At 37.5% G+C, this 19,644-nt stretch overlaps 1 protein-coding gene across 2 annotated transcripts in view; it reads left to right on the top strand.

Annotated features, from left to right (window-relative positions):
* The window catches only part of THSD4 (thrombospondin type 1 domain containing 4), a 248,947-nt gene that overhangs the window by 117,199 nt on the left and 112,104 nt on the right, over positions 1-19,644 (top strand). For both annotated transcript variants that reach the window (XM_023934118.2, XM_086848971.1), the window contains exon 7: positions 2,443-2,579. In XM_023934118.2, coding sequence (XP_023789886.1) covers positions 2,443-2,579 — 137 coding nt within the window. The remainder of the gene's footprint in view (positions 1-2,442; positions 2,580-19,644) is intronic.

The raw sequence follows: 19,644 nt of genomic DNA, 5'->3' as shown, positions 1-19,644 counted from the left end.
GTGGTGTAGTTGGTATATGCCTAATCAAGGCAGTACCTTACAGGTACTCATCAAAAGAATATGACTATTGAAGGCCAGAGGGTTTTAGGGTATGTTTGTTGTTAAAGCCTGATTTGTTTGTTTGTTTGTTTGTGGTCAGAGACAGTGACTGTTCTAATACTTCTTTTGGTGTGAGGGGGAACAATTCCCAATAAGAAAGAATGAAACACTGAAATAATGAAATGGGAATTATATTTTTACACAGCAGGTAATCTCACTCTGCTTGGGGTTGTTACTGTGCTGCATTAGCAATGCAGTAGGCTGATCTGTCACAGCAGAAGTGAGGGAAGAGAGAGATCCAGGAAAAAATACCATGCTCCAGCAGGTAATCTTTTTCATCTCCAGGTAGCATAAAACTTTTACTGGGATCTAGAAGGCCAGCTGATAATTTAAAGAATAAATATTTTTATTAAAATATTTATCAGAATTATGGAGGAGAATCAGTAGAGGAAGAATATGGGAATGTGAGGCTTCAGCATACTGAACTTAAGGGAACCAATATGGAAGATAAGAACATTTCAGAAACCCTAAATGGCTTGTTTGACTTGATTTTAGAGAATGGAAAGATAAGAAAATGTACTCTCCAGAGGTGCTGCTTGATTGCTAGCTTTGCATGTTATAAAAATAGGACACTTTCAGACACAGAAAAGGACAAGTTGACATAAATTGTAATGAATCACTGAAACTGGGTTATATTTATTTGAGAATTCTGAATATAGTTATGTGTGAAGTGATGAAGCTGCTAAGAATAAAGCTCTGTTTATCGTTAGACCTGACTGTTACACTTGGACATTGAACTGCAGGAAATACCTCAGTTTGGGGTTTTGGGGGTTTTCTTGTAGGTTTTTTTTGGTTCTTTTTAATAACTAAGTGAAGTCATTGGAATGATAAGCTACTGAATCTAAAAAACAGGTAGCCAATGGAACAATGACCTGTTGTCCATGCAGAGCATGGCTTCTGCAAAACAGCCAAACTAGGTAAACAGATCTCTGACCTCTTAAAATTAGTAGATGGTTTTTGTGGATTTTATCAGAAGATTGCCAGACACAATACATGATGTATATGAGTGGCAGTTAAATGAGTTCAGCTGTGTGAGGCAAAGTCTAAGATCCAGAATTGGTCTACATTAATCCTGTATCTGCACAGGGAGTAACGAAGTGAAGCTGAAAATTTTGTACTTCTACAGAAAACAGTTGTTTAATATACATATGAAGTGTTTGCTTTTATTTATTTTGGTTTTTTGTTATGTCTTAGCTGTAGGTTCAAAAATACACTGAAGTCAAGTAAAAAAATCTTGTGAATGCAATATTTTAGCATTAAATGAGGACACGTAGCATCTCGTTTGACATCTCCTAGATTAAATAGTAGGTTTCAGTTTCAGTATAGGGGATGAGCTGAAGCTTTATGAAGTGAGAGGAATTTTAGTTCATTACTGTGGCAGCAATGAAAGTTTTGTCATAAGAAAAAGGATTTCTGTTTGTACCTCACTGCTGCTGTGTATCAGCACTACTTTCAGTTGGAAAAAAGCTGAAGATAGTGTTATGTCAGTTGGCAAAGTGGGGGTAATAAGCTGAGAGCAACTCTGACATGACAGATGATTTGCAACAGAAAGGCTACACAAATGTGTTAACAAACCTGATAGCATTAGATGTGGGGAGTGTTAGACTGTATCTGTTCAAGGGACAGATTTTCACAGGAGAAGATAACATGTCTTGCTTCTTGTCTGCTGTGTTCCTCTCAGCCAGAGTTCAGTGGACTGATTTCCTGTTGGTTTTTACATGTCAGCAAAAATCACAGGGTTTTGAATAATAGTTCATTTTATACACTTTTGAAAATGAAATTCAGTGGAATAGAATGGAAGAGTTGAGGGGTTTTTAGTGGGTTAACCACTAAAGTGTAACTTATAAAAATGAAGAGGAAAACCAAGAGAATTTTAAAAAATGTGCATCTATTTTGTTTAAAATATTTCTTAGTGCTGGATGTTTGTATGCCTAATGGACCTGAATAGACTGGAGACTATAAATGAGCCTGATCTGATGCACATCCTTCTGATTATGGTGTCATTTTTCTGACACTCAGGAGTTATGAAATGCCATAACATGTTACCGTGCTTTAAGAAGACTTAACTGGGTAATGTTTTTATGAAACTAAAAGTACTCTTGGTCGTTTTAGGGAAGTGTCAGTCGTTAACAACTGAGGCACTGTTTACATTGCCATGAGGTGTGCTGGAATTCTTACCTTGGAGTTGGTTTCTTAATCACCATTCATTTGATGTGGTCACTTACACTGCGTTGTTTGCACATTTGTTTCTTCCCCTCAGACCTTGCTGCTCGTTTAAGGAGCTTTTCCTTTTCCAATCTACTGCTGTGCTCTTTGTAACGGGTCCTTGCGTTGTGTCCACAGTGAAGGGGAGTCAGAAGTGTGAGCTGAACTGCCGGGCCATCGGCTACCGCTTCTACGTGCGCCAGGCGGAGACGGTGATCGATGGCACCCCCTGCGAGCCCAACGGGACGGCCATCTGTGTGGCTGGGCAGTGCAAGGTAAGGCAGGGCTGCCCAGACCTGGCCAATGCCAGCTTAAGCTTACTGCTTCCTTTAAAATTTCTATTAAAGTACATGTGAAAAACATTAACTTTCATTTTTATGGGTTGGGTGATTTCTTAGCTAACATTTGTATTTACTGAGAACAAGGGGTGTTGAAAGATGGATTCAGGAGGTGTTTTAGCCACAATTGTGGTGACTGCCTATGAACTTTTTCCACATACTTTATTTTCTACATAAGAGGTTCTTTGAAAGAATCAGAACAAAAAGATTGAAAGCTTAAATAAGAAGAAATACAATATTTTTCTTTGATTCAGTTTTAGAGAGGAGATATTTTTCAGAGTCTGCAACAGAGTGGTTTCTTTTGATTGTTTTATAGCAAACAATGCTTGTAGTCTATCTTTTCTGATTGGGCCACGTTTGCCTCAGGTCTTACTAGCTCTCCTTTTACTCAGCAGTGATGTTCTCTTAGAAAACATTACGGTGGTTACTTCTCATGAGTTCAGAAGGAGCTGCTGTGTTGACTTTTTGCAGTCTGCTGGGTAGATTCCATTTGTAATGAAAACATACACTTTTTGCAAGATGGTGGCAATTTTAAACAAAATGTTACAGTGTTTAGGAAAAAAAATCGCAATCTTTCAAGTAAGGTAAGTGAAAGAAATAAATTCCTAGCGAGGGACATTTGAGTCTTGGCTGATGTTTCCTATATATGTTGGCAAAAGGGGCAGAAGTGGCTCACATGTGACTCATGAACTCAAATAGCGAAAGGTCAGGTTCAGTTTAAATAGTTGGTTTGCCAAAGGAAAGCACTGATGAATACAGCCTTGTCCCCTGCATGTCCCAATTCCTCTTACTTGTGCACATCTGGACAATGCCATGTTTGTCTCTGTTCTGAGTTTCTTAGGGCAAGCAGAGCCATAGATTTGAATTTCATTTGTACAGGATAGATCTGGGTGAAGTTGATTGTGCTTTAAAGCTTTCCTTGATCTCAAACTAAATCAGAAAGGGCCAGAAACCTGTTTTAATTGCAGTTCTGATTTATGACTCAGAAAACTGATAATTGAGTTGTGTCTAATGAATGTATGGTCTCTATCACCCTCTGTTGGACATTTTTTATATTACCAGAACAGTAATATCCTTGTGTTACAAACCATTACATATTTTGTTCCCAGGACCATTGTTTTTGGTTAGTATTTTCAGCTTACCTTAAGAAGAAAAAAACAGATAGAAAATGCTGCTATAATAAAAGTGATTCAGAAATATAGTAGAGAATAAGATATATGAGACTAAATAGTCTTTTAAAAAAACTTGAAGTGAAAAATCTCAACAAATTAGGGTATTTCATCATAAGAACATGTTGTCTATCTGTGACATTGTCATAACTGACACATATAATAATGCAGGTACTACCAAAAAAACTCACTTGTCATTGAAATGATTGTGTATTTCCTGATCTAGACTCTGAATCCTAATGAAATTAAAACTTCTTAAATTAATGAAATACTTCAAAACTAGGCAAAGTAGGAAGAATGGGGTGATATTTTAGCTATGCAGAAGAAAGAAGTAGAACAATGATGCTGATAATCAATTGCATTATTTCTGTGTAAGTTTGGTTTTCTGCACACTTGAACAATATTATTTCTGATGTTTTTTTTTAAACTAACAAATGTTTTCATTGACAGGTCCTATTGAATTTTATTTCTTAATAGTTTTTATTTGGTGCCAGAGCTTGTTATTCCTAATACATATGCTTAGAATATGTCTCAGTATAATTAGTAGAAATTGTTTTTTTAAAATACATTTGTTACTCCTCTTCTAACACTACATTTTGACAGTGCTATTAAATTAAAGAATGACTGCCAATGGGACTTTCTTCAACTTGCTATTTAGTCAGAAGTATCTATTTTCTTTCTTCAAGATTTTTTTTTTCTTCTTTTGTGTGAAATGAGTGTATTCTTTTATTTCTTCTGGAGACAGTGGGTTGGTCCTACTCAGTAACTTTCAAGCTTAGAAGAAAAACACAGAGAGAATACTGAGGAGACTTTAATAAACAAACTATGAGAAAAGAATGTTCTTAATAATTTTGACCTTGCCCATAGATTGGGAAATGTGCCTCTGGGGCAGAATGTTGAATGAGTTTTACCATGTGTATGGGACACTCCCACTGGGAGAAGTCGTCCCAGTACGTGAGCAGGTGTGAGCACTGACTCAAGGTAGTTTTGGAGTCAGAAAAGTCATTTGGGAGCTGTGGAGAAAATTGCTTTTGCAGAGATGTTGGTTACCACGCGGGGGCGCGCTTTACAAAAGGATCATTTAGCTTCTCACCCAAAATTCTGTTCGCGTGGGAACTGTAGATACCTCTTAAAAGTGCCTGAAACAACTATTTTCTGTCTCCTGATTTTTATATTATATTTTCTCTTGCGATGTAGTTTGTTTTCATCTTCCAGCTAACTTCTGAAGTTATTGAAGTTATTTTCTATTGAAAAATATCTAAGCAGGTTTAAAATGCACACTGTAGCTTCAGTAGCAAAATGATTTGTAATAGAGATTTTACTTGCCTTAAAAAAAACCCAGCAGAGTGCATAAGATATTAAAAACTGCAATTTTTTAGGGAAGTAATTTGTGTAAGCTATAGGAAGCATGGTCAACCATGCTAAATCTCCATCAGAGAAGCAGGATGAGGCAAGGAGCTCCCATTTGGAACTGTGCTGGTGTGTGCTAGTGTCCAGGCAAGAGAACAATAGATGACACTATTGTTTTAAGTTAGGGAACGTTTAATGGCTGTAGGATCAAAGTGACAGATCAGGATAACGAGAAGTGTGTACTTTCAATTAAGTGAGGGTCATTCTCTTAACTGGTATGTGTTGGAATATAGTGTAGCCCTATGGTGGTTCTTGTAAGGTTATAGAAGCTGTTTTCTGTAGAAATCTCAACTTACCTGTGCAATATTGATTGCTTACATTGAAAAAAGGTCCAGAGCGGATTCAGAGTTTCTCTGTGTGTGCTTTCGTAAAGCTGGAGCCAAACTTCCCTCCCTTCTCTATCCTCTTGTGTTTACTTTGCAGGTTCTTCTGAGTGAGTACTCTGTACTGTGCTAGCTTCTTTGCAGCTTTTCTCCTTTTTCCTTTGGCATTACTGTGTTCTTTTTTTAACACTACTAATGTAAGAAAGAACCTGATCTCTAGATTAACAAAACAGAAGCAATGGCACATAGATCTGTTCTTCACCTGATTTATAGAAAATGTTGTAGTTGCTTGTTCATCTTGCTTGGTTGTATTGGAGGGGGTGTATTCTTCACTGAACAGGAACTTTCAAAAGTTTTCTGTCACGAGATTAAAAGAACTTGAAAGCAGCCTGAGAAACTGTGCCAAATGAAACATGGTCTGTGCATCAGGGGTGGCTCTCAGCTCTTTGATGTTAGCATTGCTGTTTGGTACTGGGTGAGTGATGAGAGATGTCAGGTGTTGCTTGTATCTGAGAAGGACCAATCTCAGGAACTGTTTCCAGGTGCTTCATCTTACCCTAAAAACTGTGCTTGAAACAGAGCATGGCTTACACTTTATACCATGGGAGTGTTGAGAAGGTGCATTCTTCTGAGAATTGTCACCAAGGCTTTACCCAGGGTATGACTGCACCAAGGAAATGCTCTGTGAAAGTGGAAAACTAGATCATGGAGCCCATGGCATTCAGATGCTGAAATTCATTGTAGAATCAAATGAAAATTAAATTTTGATTGTTGCTATTCAAGGCTTGCTTTTGTCATACTGTTTTGTTTGGTTTTTATCAATAGTTGCTGAGGACAGAGAGGTTTGAGCTCAAGACCTTGTTTACAAATAAAGTGGCATGCATTCAAAGAGGCTCATATTGTGTATGTAGCCTTTGTTGAAGGCTTTTTTTTTTCCAGGAAAAATGGTTGCTCCCTAAAATATATCATGTGAAAGACCTGTGGTTACAATAGAACATTCTCTCCTTTCTCCTTTTTCATAGATACCATTGTAATTTCTTGGCTGTTGGAAATAGGACTCTCCATTGTTTCTCTTCATAATGACTTGCTAATGCCAAGCTCTGCACTGGGAAACACCTGCCAGGCATTAATAAGGTGTTAATGGAAGAAACAGGTTCCTGGGAGCTAAGAAATAACAGCTTGCTGCCACTTCTTCCTTCTGTTTGAATAGTTTTTGTTAAATGTTTTACAGAGTGAACCTCTGTGAGATTTCTTGACCTCACTCTCTATAAAGTCTTTCATCCTTCTTCCTTTTATAAAGCATCACTAAAATTTTTTGGTGTATGATCTTTGACCTAACTTGTTTCTGATACCTGAAATACAGGAGGGGCAACCACTGCCTGTAGAAACAGTGAAAAGATAACTTTGCTGCCTTTGAACTGATGTGAAATATGGTGGTAGGTCGTTGTGAGTAGCAAATTATTCAAGTTCAGACAAAATGATTAAGCACTGGATCTGTATGTTTGTTCTTTTCCTGTTGTCTAGCAGCCTTTTTCAGCAGTTCTGAAAAAGACCTCACAATCCAAAGGCTGGAGCTCCTCACTCTTCCACGGAGCTGCTATCTGAATCTATAGTTCTGCATCTTCAGTTTTGCTATGAATGATCCAGTAAAACAGATGTTATCAGGATCAGATGTCACTTACAATGGCATTTAACATTTGAAAAAGCACCAAACAAAACCCAAGCCAACCAAAACGGTATTATGAAATGTCTTCAATCTAAAAGGTTTTTCACTGCTTTTAAATGTGCTACGTACATGGCATGCTTGTTGGTTGGAAAATGTTTGTTTTGCTTCATTTGGAAGCAAAAGTAGGTGCTAAAGTGCAGCATAGAATGGCTAATCCAGATTCTGATTCTCTCTGTGCTCCACACTCTTCTGCTGTCAGATGTGGTCAGTAATGTCTTACCAGCCTATCAGAAGCAGCTTGAGGTACAGCAAAGTAAGGGAGTTTTGTCTACCTTTATTTTGTTCTTATTTCTGCAATTTTTAAAACAATAATATTTCAGGTTGGGATGTCTTTTTAAAAAGATAAAATGTAATCCTTATTTGCAGTATGACTTTGTCTTCATAGATTGGCTGACAGAAGAAAATACATCCCACCTTTGAGCTTAATTGTATCACTACAGAAGTTGTTCTGAGAGCAAATGCTGTTATCTCTAATGATTAAAGAACACAATTAGGGAATTTTATTATACTTGAGGTACGTCTCTCTTTGAACTTTGAGTTTGAAAATTATGTGCTTAAAATAAATCCAAAGTAAATCTGAAAGAAACCTCAAGTTTTCAAGAATGCTGGGGATAGGAATGGAGTAGAAGATAAAATATTGTATGTTGTTGGGCCTTGATTTTTTCCAGTTAAACAATTTGATGTATATCAGGTTGAAAGTGAAGTCAGGTTTGTTGAATTAGTGAACAATAAATTATTCCCTAGGTCGGAACAGTCAAATGATCACTCCAGTTTAAAGAAAGATGTCCTGTGGTACACTGGTATAAAAAGAGGCTGGGAATGTTTATGAAGAAACATTCGGTAACACACCAATCCCTTCATGTGGTTGTTCATAAAAAAACTGAACTCACGATTGCTGCTTTTTTTTCCTGATATACTGCCTTTCTGTCATGGGGAAATTAGGTGTAGACAAGAAAAAAGGAGTTTGGATAAAAATCGAAAATAAATGTGGTCTCAGCTATTCCTTTTTCTCAGTCCCTTGCCAAAGTATTCATGGATGCACTCTAACAAAACAAGCTCTGGTAGCCCATAGGAAGATAGATTGCAGCCCTGTCCTGCATTCACAGAAGAGGAAGCCGGTGAAGAGCTGTGGACTGTGTATCATGGTGGAGGTGAAGGGTTTGATGTCATGTCTCTTATGCAGCCATTACTAAGATATCGTTAATACCTTTTAAGTAACCAGTTGAACCAAACCTGTGTTGAGTTACATTACAGCAGTTCAAAGGAAAAAAAAACAATGAAGAAATTTCAGATTGATGTGTTCTCATAGCAGGTGAGGTCATGAAGTAGAAGGGGGGCTATTTATGAACATTTGCGAGGAAAAATAAAGGCTTTCATTTGTGAGGATTTATGAGGTGAGTGCTAAAACAATAATTGAAACAATAAATGGAATTAGTATTTAATTTTAATTTGATTTGTTTTGTTACTTTCTCTGTCACTTTCAATCCATGCTGCCTCCTGTGATGTCTGTGGTCTGGAGATCAGGTTTTTGTCTTTGTTTGCGGTTGTGCTCCCTTGTGCTAGCAGTGTTAGCAATTATGCTGTGTTGACTAGTGATATTTCAGGCCTCTTTTGAAAGTCAGAGTTCTTAGAAATACAGTATGGAAGTGTATTTATTGCTAAAGATTTGTTCATTTTTTTAAATTTTTTTTTGGGGAATACTCTTACACCTGGTGACAGGTGGGTATTGATAGTATTTTAATTAATGCTACTACTGGTAAATCACTGATTCAATGAAAATTTTATTACAATTCATTAATTTCAGGAACTTCAGAATTTTGGCACTAGGATTTTTTTCTTTGTTAATTATAATAAACTATCAGAAGCCAGTAACTCAGAGGTCTTAGTGAAAATAGAGGAATTTTTATAAAGTGATGACAGAGCAGCAAAATGCTGTCTGACCTAAGCTGATATTTACTAAGGAGCCAAAGAGTAAGTTAATGCTTGATTTTGTTTTGATGACTTTTAGGAGCAAATTGAAAATGCTAATAACTGTAACAGAATATTCCAAAATACCTATTATTTAGTCAGGAAACTGAAACAGCAATCTTGGAAATCTACAGGAAATTAAGTATTTAGGCTTTGTTTTCATTTAACTACATTATAATATTACTTTAGAGGCTGGAAAGGGTCCAGTATGTTTTTAGGCACTTCTATTAAAACAAAGATTACAATTTTGATGGATCAGGATAGGCAAATTTGTCACATGAATAAATAAATCCTTGGGAAGAAGGTCCATAGAGGCTCTAGTTGTGTGTATGTATCTGTTTCTCTTTTTATGCAGCCCTTGCACACACACACAGATATATATGCACCCAGAGCAAATAGTTGAGGAGCTGTTCTGCTTTAAAATATGTTTGAAATATTGATTTACTACTGTGTTAGACCAAAACTGTGAAAAAAACTTAACTCCTGAGTTAGGCAGGTGCCATTGTGTCACTGTCTCACAGAGAGACTGTCCCTGGGCTGAGCAGAGATGCTGCTTGGCTGCTTCCAAGAGCTGGTATGGATGCAGATCTCTATTCCAGCCAACGTATGCAGGCTGTTCTGCAGTGGATTTCCTGTGGGACCTTAGATATTTCATTTACCCTCTGGTTGTTGTTAGTCTAGCATTGTGCAAGGGCACTGAGTGGCTGCTGAGTGTGCTAACTGCACCCATAAGCTTTTTCAGACTCTAGTCCTTTTAAGAACCAATTTTTTAACCAAGGTGGAGCCCAGTATTTTTGTGGCTTGTTTTCCTTTGGTGGCTTGCTGGCAACTGTTTCACATCTCTTCCATGTGATGCATCTTTGTCCCAAATGTGCTATTAATGCCCAGATGCTCCATCTCAAAATGAGAATTATGTGGCAAATCCTTGTCTCATAGGATTAATATGGTTTGGTTGCCCTACTGGTAGTGAAATATACTTAAGGCTGAATTAACAGCAGAGTGTTGTGCTTCTCTCTGACAAGCTGGGGTTTGTGTAATTTCTGTATATTTTAACCATATTCATCTGCAGGAAGTTGTGCTTTGCCTTTCAGCCAAACAAAGGTGTGGGAGAATATTCTCAGGGAGAGCAAGAATCTCAGTCTTAACCTTTGCTGAGACCAGAGTTTGAATTTTTATGCAGCAGCTCATGTTTGCAAGATGTTTACAAGATACGATTTTGTTTCACTGAAGTCTATGCAGAGTTCCCTTCAGTTTAAATTTCACATTGCTTAAGCTTTCACATAAGTGTTTTGAGCTTTTTTCAAAAGTTCAGAATAAAAAAGTATCCTGGATGCCATCTGGTACCACCTCAGTCTGTGAAAATTAATAAGATTGGAGATTGGAAAATAGTGTACAGCTAGATCAAAATGAGCTTGTTCAAACTTGGCTGAAATTGAATTTGTAACAGAACCTGAAATCAGCCAGATTTTCATATGGCTTTACACTGAAACTGCCTCTACAGTTCTCTTTCTTTTTGCTCCCCACAAGCGCCAGGGTGTCTGACTGTTGAAGTCCTAGAGAGTGCAGTCACATGAATGTGTGATAATTTAGGTTTTCATTTAAAGTAAATTTCCATCTTCCATGTTTGCTGAGAGAAATCACAAACTGACAACATCACGCGTAATGACAAGATCACACTCATACTTCATAGAACAAGTGAGGTGAGCTCAAAACCTTCTTAAAAAGTCGATTGGTTTGGAAGCCTGTGCCCTATTTTGGCATCTCAGACATTTTATTATTGCAACAACAGATTTTTCCTGTTTTCAGAAATAACATCAAAAGAACAAAACAGAAATGTGCTGGTATTACATAAGACTGACAGATTTAATCCTTTTTATGGCCACAGGCTTCTCTGCAGTCACAGGACTATACCACATTCTTGCTGATGAGGAAACAATCCAATTTTCTGAGGTTCTGACAATATGGTGTCTTCAAACAAGAGCAGTTATACCTTGCTCAGTGGAGTCATCAAAATGCTTGTGAATAACTTGCTGTTCCTTCTTTGTAACACAGACATCTGATCTGTTCAAAGCTTCCTGTGAAAACCTACTTGAACACATGCATTAACTTGATCAATTTTATTTTTAAATTAGAGTGTATTTAAATGTATCAATAATACCTGCCACATGATGTTGTTGGCTTCTAGTTTGAAGCAGCTTAATGTGGCATCTAAGTGCTAATTTCATAAATTGAAAACATAGCCAAAGTTGAAGTTGTGTCCACAGTCAAGTGATCCTAATAGTTCACTGGGAGTGTTTCTGTGGAGTTTGCCTTGTGTGTAGTTTTTACAAATCCTGTGAAGTGGAAATCAGAAACATACATGTATATGTATCTCATAACAGGGAAAGATAAATTTGAAACAAAAATGAGTTTTCTTCTATAAAAAAATGTTTTTACAGACACTGCCTTTTCCTTTCCATACTGGAGCTGTGCCTATAATTGTGGTAACTGTTGTGTGCCAGGCTGTTGACCTTGCAGAAATCAGAAATGTCAGACCCTTGTTAGTTACTGATATTGGACTGTTGGTGATGCTATTTATATGTAGTCTGGCTTATTCTTATCAAGGTCATGAACACACAAGGAGCTGTGGTGACGGAGTTGGGACCATGCAGATCAGTTTGGTACCTGTGTAAATATGAAAAATATCTGCAGAATTCTACTGAGCAACTTAAGAAACTAGTTGTGACTAAAAGCAGTCCTGTAGTCCCAAATGTTTCTGTGACAGAGGCACTTTCTTTCCCTTTCTGTGTGTATTCCCTGTATCCCAAAGCTGTTTTCTCTAGAGGGGTGTGAGCCTTTACCTCCGAGTATAATGGATTTCTGTAGATGGTTCAAGTGTGCCTTGGTGGTATCTTACAAAATGCAAAGTGGGAGTATTGCTTAGGAGAACATTTTTGAAGGGGATGAAGTTCCTGCTGTGATGTTAAATGCATGTCCTTGCAAAGCAGATGCTGCTGCTTCTTCTTCATCATCTTGACACAAGATTCCAATAAATGAATGTAATCTTGTTTTCCTAAAAGGCTGTTTCCCACATATGACTGATATCTATGGCTGATTTGTACCCTTTAGCACACGGTTTTACCCAGTTAATAGAGTGGAAAATGTAATGAAAAGAAGAATTGGAATTCTTGAATTGTAACTTACTTGCTGCTTCTGTTGATATTCAGAGCAGAACCTCTTATCATCTTAAGGTAAAAGTTCCACATTTTTGTCTTACTGAGTATTTTTATTCAGGTGATTTAAGCCAGATGTATCATACGCGCATAGAGGTTGTGCTTTATGTGAAGTAGGAATGTGTTTTGGGGTTTCCATAATTTTCAGTACTTAAATGCAAAGTATGTCTGAATTTAAAGTACCATGTCTGAGTTTACGTTAGCCATTGCAGAGGATCTTTGGGGTTTGTGTTGATAGCCCAGGTCTCATTTTGTTATGGTTGTGTATGTGACCAAAGCTGAAGAAGAACTTGGCTGACCTTTCCCACATTTTTAAAAATGGAAGTCTTCACATTTATGCAATCATTTGATGATTTAATATTCTCATAAACAGTGTAAGTTAAAAAAGTTTTATCTTCTGTAGCAAAACAGTAGAAGGACTGAATGTAAAATATCAAGAGATATGAAGGAATAGGCATTCACTCAAGCTTATTAAATGAAATGTGAACACAAGCAAATTGGACCCTAAATTTGGAGTCTCAGTATTAAAATATTCATGTCAGTGTGTGCTGAGGGAGGAAACAACTGTTAGAATAGATTGAGGTGGCCTTGCACAACCACTGAGTATTACAAGGAAGTGTCATTGTGCTGAATGGATGAAGTACATACGTGCTGAAACTGTATTAGTGTCAGAATAGCCGGCATTTAGACCCTTAAGTTGGTATGGTGGCCTGCATGGAAGCATCCTAAAATCTCTGTATTCTGTAAAACTGGAAAATAGTCATAACTGTATTTATCTCCTACTATGAACAAGGCTTCATTTTAAAGGGATTGTTGCGGTTTATGCTCACATTTCAAGAAATGGAGCATGACTGAAAAGTCTTTGACCTGTGGAAATCCTACCTGCATGAGGATATTGTTTTGCAGCCTATAGAATTTTATTAAAAACAAATAAATTTTATTACTGCAAGATTTGTTTGTTTAGAGTTGGCTGTATGTGGCAGATGCAGTTTATCTTACGTGCCTGAAGTTTGTTAAATCCCTTTGCCAACACAAAGTCCCAGTGTGATGGACATGACTTCTGAACTCTGGAATGTTTGCAGTGGACTTCTAGACTGCTCCAAGGTCATTCACCTCTGTTATGGACACTAATGTATTTGTACAGCTACTGAGGCTAGACTGGAGCTTGGAACTGCTGTCATAGGTTTGTTTCCTGCCTCTGGTATATTTATAAAGCTTAAATTTCTATTTTCTATTTTTTTTTAAAGTTACTGTTTTGCAAGTAGTACATTATGATATACATCATGGATGCTTTACTACCACTGTTTGTGCTGATGGAGACCGGATATTGGTAAGAACCAATTAAAGCAGTCCAAAAGGAGATCATAAACAGCAGCGTTAACTAGCTGCATCTTGCTGGACTATAAAACGCTTGATTTCTTGTGGAAGGCTTTTTAAAATGTGTGCTTCCAGTTGTTCTTGCTTAACCTTTAAATTGTACCAGATACTTAAAGCAGTGTGTATTTCTTGACTTTTCAGGAGCCATTACAGCAAACTATGATGTATTTTCTGTGAATCTAATGTATTAGAAGTTTAAAGTCTTGTGGTTTTGTAGTTATATTAGTGAAAACATTACTTAAGAAAAGCTTCAGGCTTATTTTACACTATGAGTCATTGTTAAAAAATGGGTTCATCTTATTTGTTTTCTCCTGCAAGGCAGGCAGCTTTGCTGAGTAAAGTATAACTGAAACTTGATCCCTCAGAAAATGTGTTCTGTTTAGTTGTTCTTCCAATGTTAAACTTTCTGGTAACCATTTTATAAAACCACATAAAAATCTTATCTAACAGGTGTTTGGTCATTTGAACTGTCATGTCTAAGTGCCATTCTGAGAGGTATAATTATTCCAGTGTTATGAAATAGAAAGCTTTTGGGTTTTTTTGTCAGAACGCTATAATTTTTATCTACCCTGATTGTTAGGAAGCATGAGGAGGACTGGATTCATCAGTATTGGAAAAATCTCACTCCTCAGGCATTTTTAAATCATCTTGATAATATGAATGAAATTATTGCCATTTCATATACTAGAGACTTACAGCTGCCTTTGCCACTACTCTCTTTTGAACATCTGTGATATTCAGAAGAGGAAGAAGTCAAAAGTCCTCAATTTCACCATCTGCATTGTTTTCCAGCCCTCAAGATTTTCTTTGTCTAATTTGCTGTAGAAGTTTAAACTGCATGACTGAATTCTTGATTACAGCAGTGCATCTTGTTGAAATTATATTGAAATTTAGACTTTGCATACATTATTCTAAAACTATTGAATGCAAAGTTCAACCCAATAACAAGTAAGGGAGGTGTCAGTGCTTAGCAGCATTGGAGAATTGTATTCCTTAGTAACTGGATAAATGGTGAGAGGCAGCATAAACACACCTGGACAAAATGCTTGCATGCTTTTATTTTACTTCTGATTTCTAACAGTGTTATTGAATAAATATTCCTAAAAGTGTTCAGTTTAGGTTTGAAAATATCTTGATAGTATTCAATAACTGGATTTCAAACTCTGATTATTGTGACTTTCTGTAAAGATAGTTATTTGTTATGTTGTGCATATTTCCTAGAAAGCTGCTGTGCCTTCTTACAGCTTTGCTGAACATTTGTTCTCCATTCTTCTTTTTTTCCCTTTTTTAAGGGCTTGGGACCAGGCCAAAGAGCACAATTATGCTTACATGGAGCTTGATTTTTAAATGCATGCCTAACTAAGCAAGTAAGCAGTCCCATTAAAGTCAATGGGATTAGGTGCATACTTGGAGTTAGGTGCAGGCTTAAGTGCTTTGATGAATTGAAGCTTTACTGACTGACTGAGCGTTGTAACACAAGAAAGCGTTTCTAACACAGCTATACTAATGAAAATGCTTAACTAATGTATCTCACATGGGTACAATCAGAAATACATATTTAATAGGGGAAAAAGTTACAGTAGATGAAAAAACAGTTAATGACACAAAATGCTCGAGGAATGGTGCCCACTGCTGTTGCACTGAAGCAGGAAGTCCAGCATGTGCTGCATTTTTTTATTTCAGTTGGAAATATTTAGAGCCAACCTAACACAGAGAGTTGTGGTGGCAGTAGTTTATCAAGTCTTGAACAGCATCATTCTAAAATCTGGCAGTTACTCACATGGGACTTTTGGCTCTGTATTTTTACTGGATTACTGCAAACTAGCAATTTTCTTGAGTGATCTTACTTCTGAATGTAAAATTTTCTCTGGCTTTTTTGTGATTCCCAAGCAGAAATCTGTATTCAGGTAAACAAATCGATGCTGTGTCTGTTTTCCAACAGAAAGAGAATTCATACAAACTACAAAGCAAATCAAACTGTTTCTGAACTTGAGAGCAATCTCACAGCAGTGCAGTGATCAGCATATTCTGATGACATGGCGAGATGATGTGTGTTCATTTGCAGTCAAACCCATGCTTGTATCTGTTTTGGACCAAGGTCTTGCATGCCAGTCCACCTCAGCCTTCCTGGCTGTGGGAGTTGATTTTGAAATAGAGTCACACGATTGCTCTGATTGTGCATGTGGCGGGGAAGCACCTGACTCTGCTTGGGAAGGAAGGCCAAAAGCCATGACAGGACAGGGAAAGCTGTTTTATCCCTGCAGCTCATTGCTGACTGCTGCTCCCTAGGAATAAAGCAGGAGCACTGACCAGTGCCACAGGGAGGCTGTGGGCAGGTGAGGAAGGAAACCATTCTATCCAGGTTGCTCAAATAACTCCCTAAACAAGGATGTAAGAGATGTTTCCATAGCTGAATTTTCTCTGTTGCCATGGTATAAGCAAAATAAATACTGTTCAGATCTTAACTCATATGAGCAGTTTAAATCTTCAGTTTGTACTTGTGCACATACTGTAAAACCAGATGATCTCTTCTTAAACTTTGAAGACTTATTTTTTCTGGAGACCCTTTCCCCTCCTCTAGCAAGCCCATATAAGTAGTTACCAAGTTTACAAGCAAAATCAAGGAACTTTGCAAAGCCCTAGAAGGTCTTTATTGATCTCATGAGGGTGGTGGGCTCCAGTTTGAGAACATCTGCTATATACAGTATCAGGTATTATGTAATTGAATGCTTTTCAGATGCCAAACTGTCAAGTTCTTTATTCCTGCTGTAACTTAAAATTGTAACTAACAAATAACAAGCTGGAATGGACTGAATGTTTTGATACTGTTTAATTGCTCTTTGCTGCTGTTTCTGAGTGAGTTTTTCCTTTAGGAAATAAGTATTCCTTTAGAGAATAAATAAATTTGTGCTAAGGCTTATGAGAACAAAGATGTATGTTGAAATCACAAAGTTTCTCGTTTTCATATGTGTTTTCTTGTTTTGACTTAGGGACTTGAGAAGTTTAGGGAAATGCATAAATTTAAGTTTTTGGATTTAATAGTGAAACACATAAATTGTGTGTAGAGCAAAGAATAAATCACGTTTTCCAAATTCTTGGATTGTGCTTCTATGTATTACTGGAGTGTTAGAGGTGTAAGTAAAAGAACATAGGTAGATTTTTTTCCCCACATACTCCCAATGAGATACTGCCAGAGATTTATCTAAAACAGTGAGTTTTGCAAATGTACCAGCAATAGTGGCATCAGGTTTCAGTGTTCTGATAGACCCAGTTGTTTTTTCCTAGGTGCTTTGTGTCATGTACTTCTGCTGAAAAACAAGTAGAGCAGATAAAATTACATCTGTAGGGTTTTTTTTCTACTTGTCTGAGACTAGAATGTGTAAACCACTCTTTTTCATTTTAAGCCTCTCTGTTTCCTTGGAGATTTTTTTAAATGGCTATTTTGGGTTGTATTTCTGATAATATTTTTAGAACAGTATAATTTATCTTGATAGTTTTGGCCCAGTAGTTGAGTAATTTGATGTCAGAGTAGCTATTTGGTCTTTATAAATGTCTCCTGTCTTAATATTCTGACTTCTGAGATTTTCAGTAAATCAGATTTAATAACTGCAGCCTTTTCTCTTGGACTGGCATATTTAGGATTCCTGCTGCATTATTCCTAATGATTTTGATGGAAAACCAGGAAGCCTGTGATCAGTCTGTTTGTTGAAATGAATTTTGGTTTAGAAGCACTGTTGGATAAGTCTGTGGCTTGTTGCTCATAGCTGGTTTGGTGGAATCCACAGGATGACATGCCTGGCTGCAATGGCATTTTGTAAAAACATTTTGAGGTGCAAGAAGAGGGAGTGCTGACAGTACTATAAGAGTGCTAAACTTCATAATAACCTTCTGCTTTGAAAACCTCCAGAACTTAATGGATGGTATGAAAGCCAGAAGTCAGTGATGCATACACATTTGTTGAATTATTTTTCTTACACTAAGCACAGTCTTATACTGTGATTTTGATGTTGTGAATACTGAGTTTGTCTCCATGTCCTGATCCAGAAGGGGATGTGGTGTCTCTGCAGAGAGATTTAATTCAGAAGCTTTCTTTCCTGTCTTTTTACTTTCTTTTTCCCTTTTTTTTGTTTTAGTGTCTTGTAAGATTATAGTTAAAGGTACACCCCTGAGACTGAGGTATGCATATGACATCTAGTCAAAAAAATTTCAGCCAAAAGCCTCAGGCGCCCAAATAATCTACTTCTAGCTTGCTTTGAAGTAATCTTTTGCCATACTTTTTGGCAGGCAGATACAAGGGTTTTTGGCTCATGCTCCTTGCCATGCAGAAGCTTTGTAGCCACATGATGCTTATCCTGAGTGTGCCTGGTACTTTGTCTCAGAAAGGCATGTGGTCTCTCACTGTTAAATTTTACACCTTTTGCCCTTGCTCCGTACAGGGAAATTTGGCATCTAATGAATTTGAAAGAAGACAGAGTGAGTTGCATCTGCTGCAAAGTATCATGTTGGCATTTCTTCAGAAGTAACTGCATGGAAAAAATTGCAAAATGTACCATCTTTGACTGTAAGGAGCAGTACTCAGTGGAAAACTGAGAACTGAGAAGCAGGAATCTTTGGATGTTGCTCCGTAGTGTTTGTTGAGTGGGTGCAGTGATTTATGCAAATCTTTTGTGGAAGTTTTTACCAGTAAACCTCAGTTTTCACATGGTGGATGATTATTTCAGCAGCTGTGCCTAGGGCTGTCATCTAGAGAATATTATGGTCCTGAAAACATTTTAGCATGCCAGCCTTCTTCTGCTCAGGAGTAATTAATTTCTATAATAAGGTTTTAGAAGGCTTAGTCAGTAGTTTACAGTTTACTGTGTTCAGTTTGGCTTTTTTGGAATCGTATGAGCCCCCCAGTGACTTGAGTCTCTGGTTAATTCCTTGGCACAGTTGCCAGTGAACCTTGTGTGGAGAAACCTGACTCCTGGCACAGGAGGATTGTGTATCCCAGAGCTGGTACAGCTGCACAGAGCTCGGTCGAGCAATACAGCAGGAGTGACCTACATCGCTGTTTACAGGGCTGGCTCAAACCCTGCAGGGGTTAATGTTACCCAGGAGGAGGAGGAGGAGGAAATTGGCTCATGTGTTCTCCTCAGTTCTAAGAACGCTGTTAAGGAAAGCTATACAGCCTACTTGTAGGGTGGGTATGCTGGAAAATAAAAACCCAGATATTTTTCAAACTTTTGACCCTATAGCGCTTAGTGCATGTTTTTCGATGCTGAGGACTCTTGACAGTTTGGGTTTTTTTTCCTTTGAAGATCTCTTTGAGGAACAAAGAAGGAAGAAGAATTTGATTGCATACAAAATGTAAAATGTCATCAGGAGTTCATTTTGAAAACAGTTGCAGACTTCCTGCACAAACTCTTTTCTCTTTATCCTATTGAGCATTTGTTTTTCAGTGCTATGCCAGCTATAATAGCCCTGGGCATAACATGGGTAAAAAGTCTTAAGATTTTTGGAGATGTTCCTTTTGTAACAATGTTGGAAGCCATTTGCCAGCACAGACCTGAGTCAGTAGTTGGTTTAGCTTGTCACAGCTAAATGATGTTCTGTACTCAGAGCAGATCCCTTGAACACCCCCTCGGGGGTCTCTGCCTTGCACAGCAATGCATGTGCTGGTGAAGGCCTTCAGCAACCTGGGAGTTTGGGGTCCTGAAGTTACTTTTGCCATGTTTAAAAAAAGTATTTCAAGTACTTACTCGTGAATGCTTTGTTGGGATTTTGAAATACTGAGCTGAATTGCTGTCTGGAAAAGTTTACATTTATAATTTAAAT

The sequence above is a fragment of the Cyanistes caeruleus genome, chromosome 13 (assembly GCF_971803275.1).
Source record: "Cyanistes caeruleus chromosome 13, bCyaCae1.hap1.1, whole genome shotgun sequence".
Lineage (NCBI taxonomy): Eukaryota > Metazoa > Chordata > Aves > Passeriformes > Paridae > Cyanistes > Cyanistes caeruleus.
The sequence above is the reverse complement of the archived record's forward strand: the minus strand, read 5'-3'. Positions and strand labels throughout refer to the sequence as shown.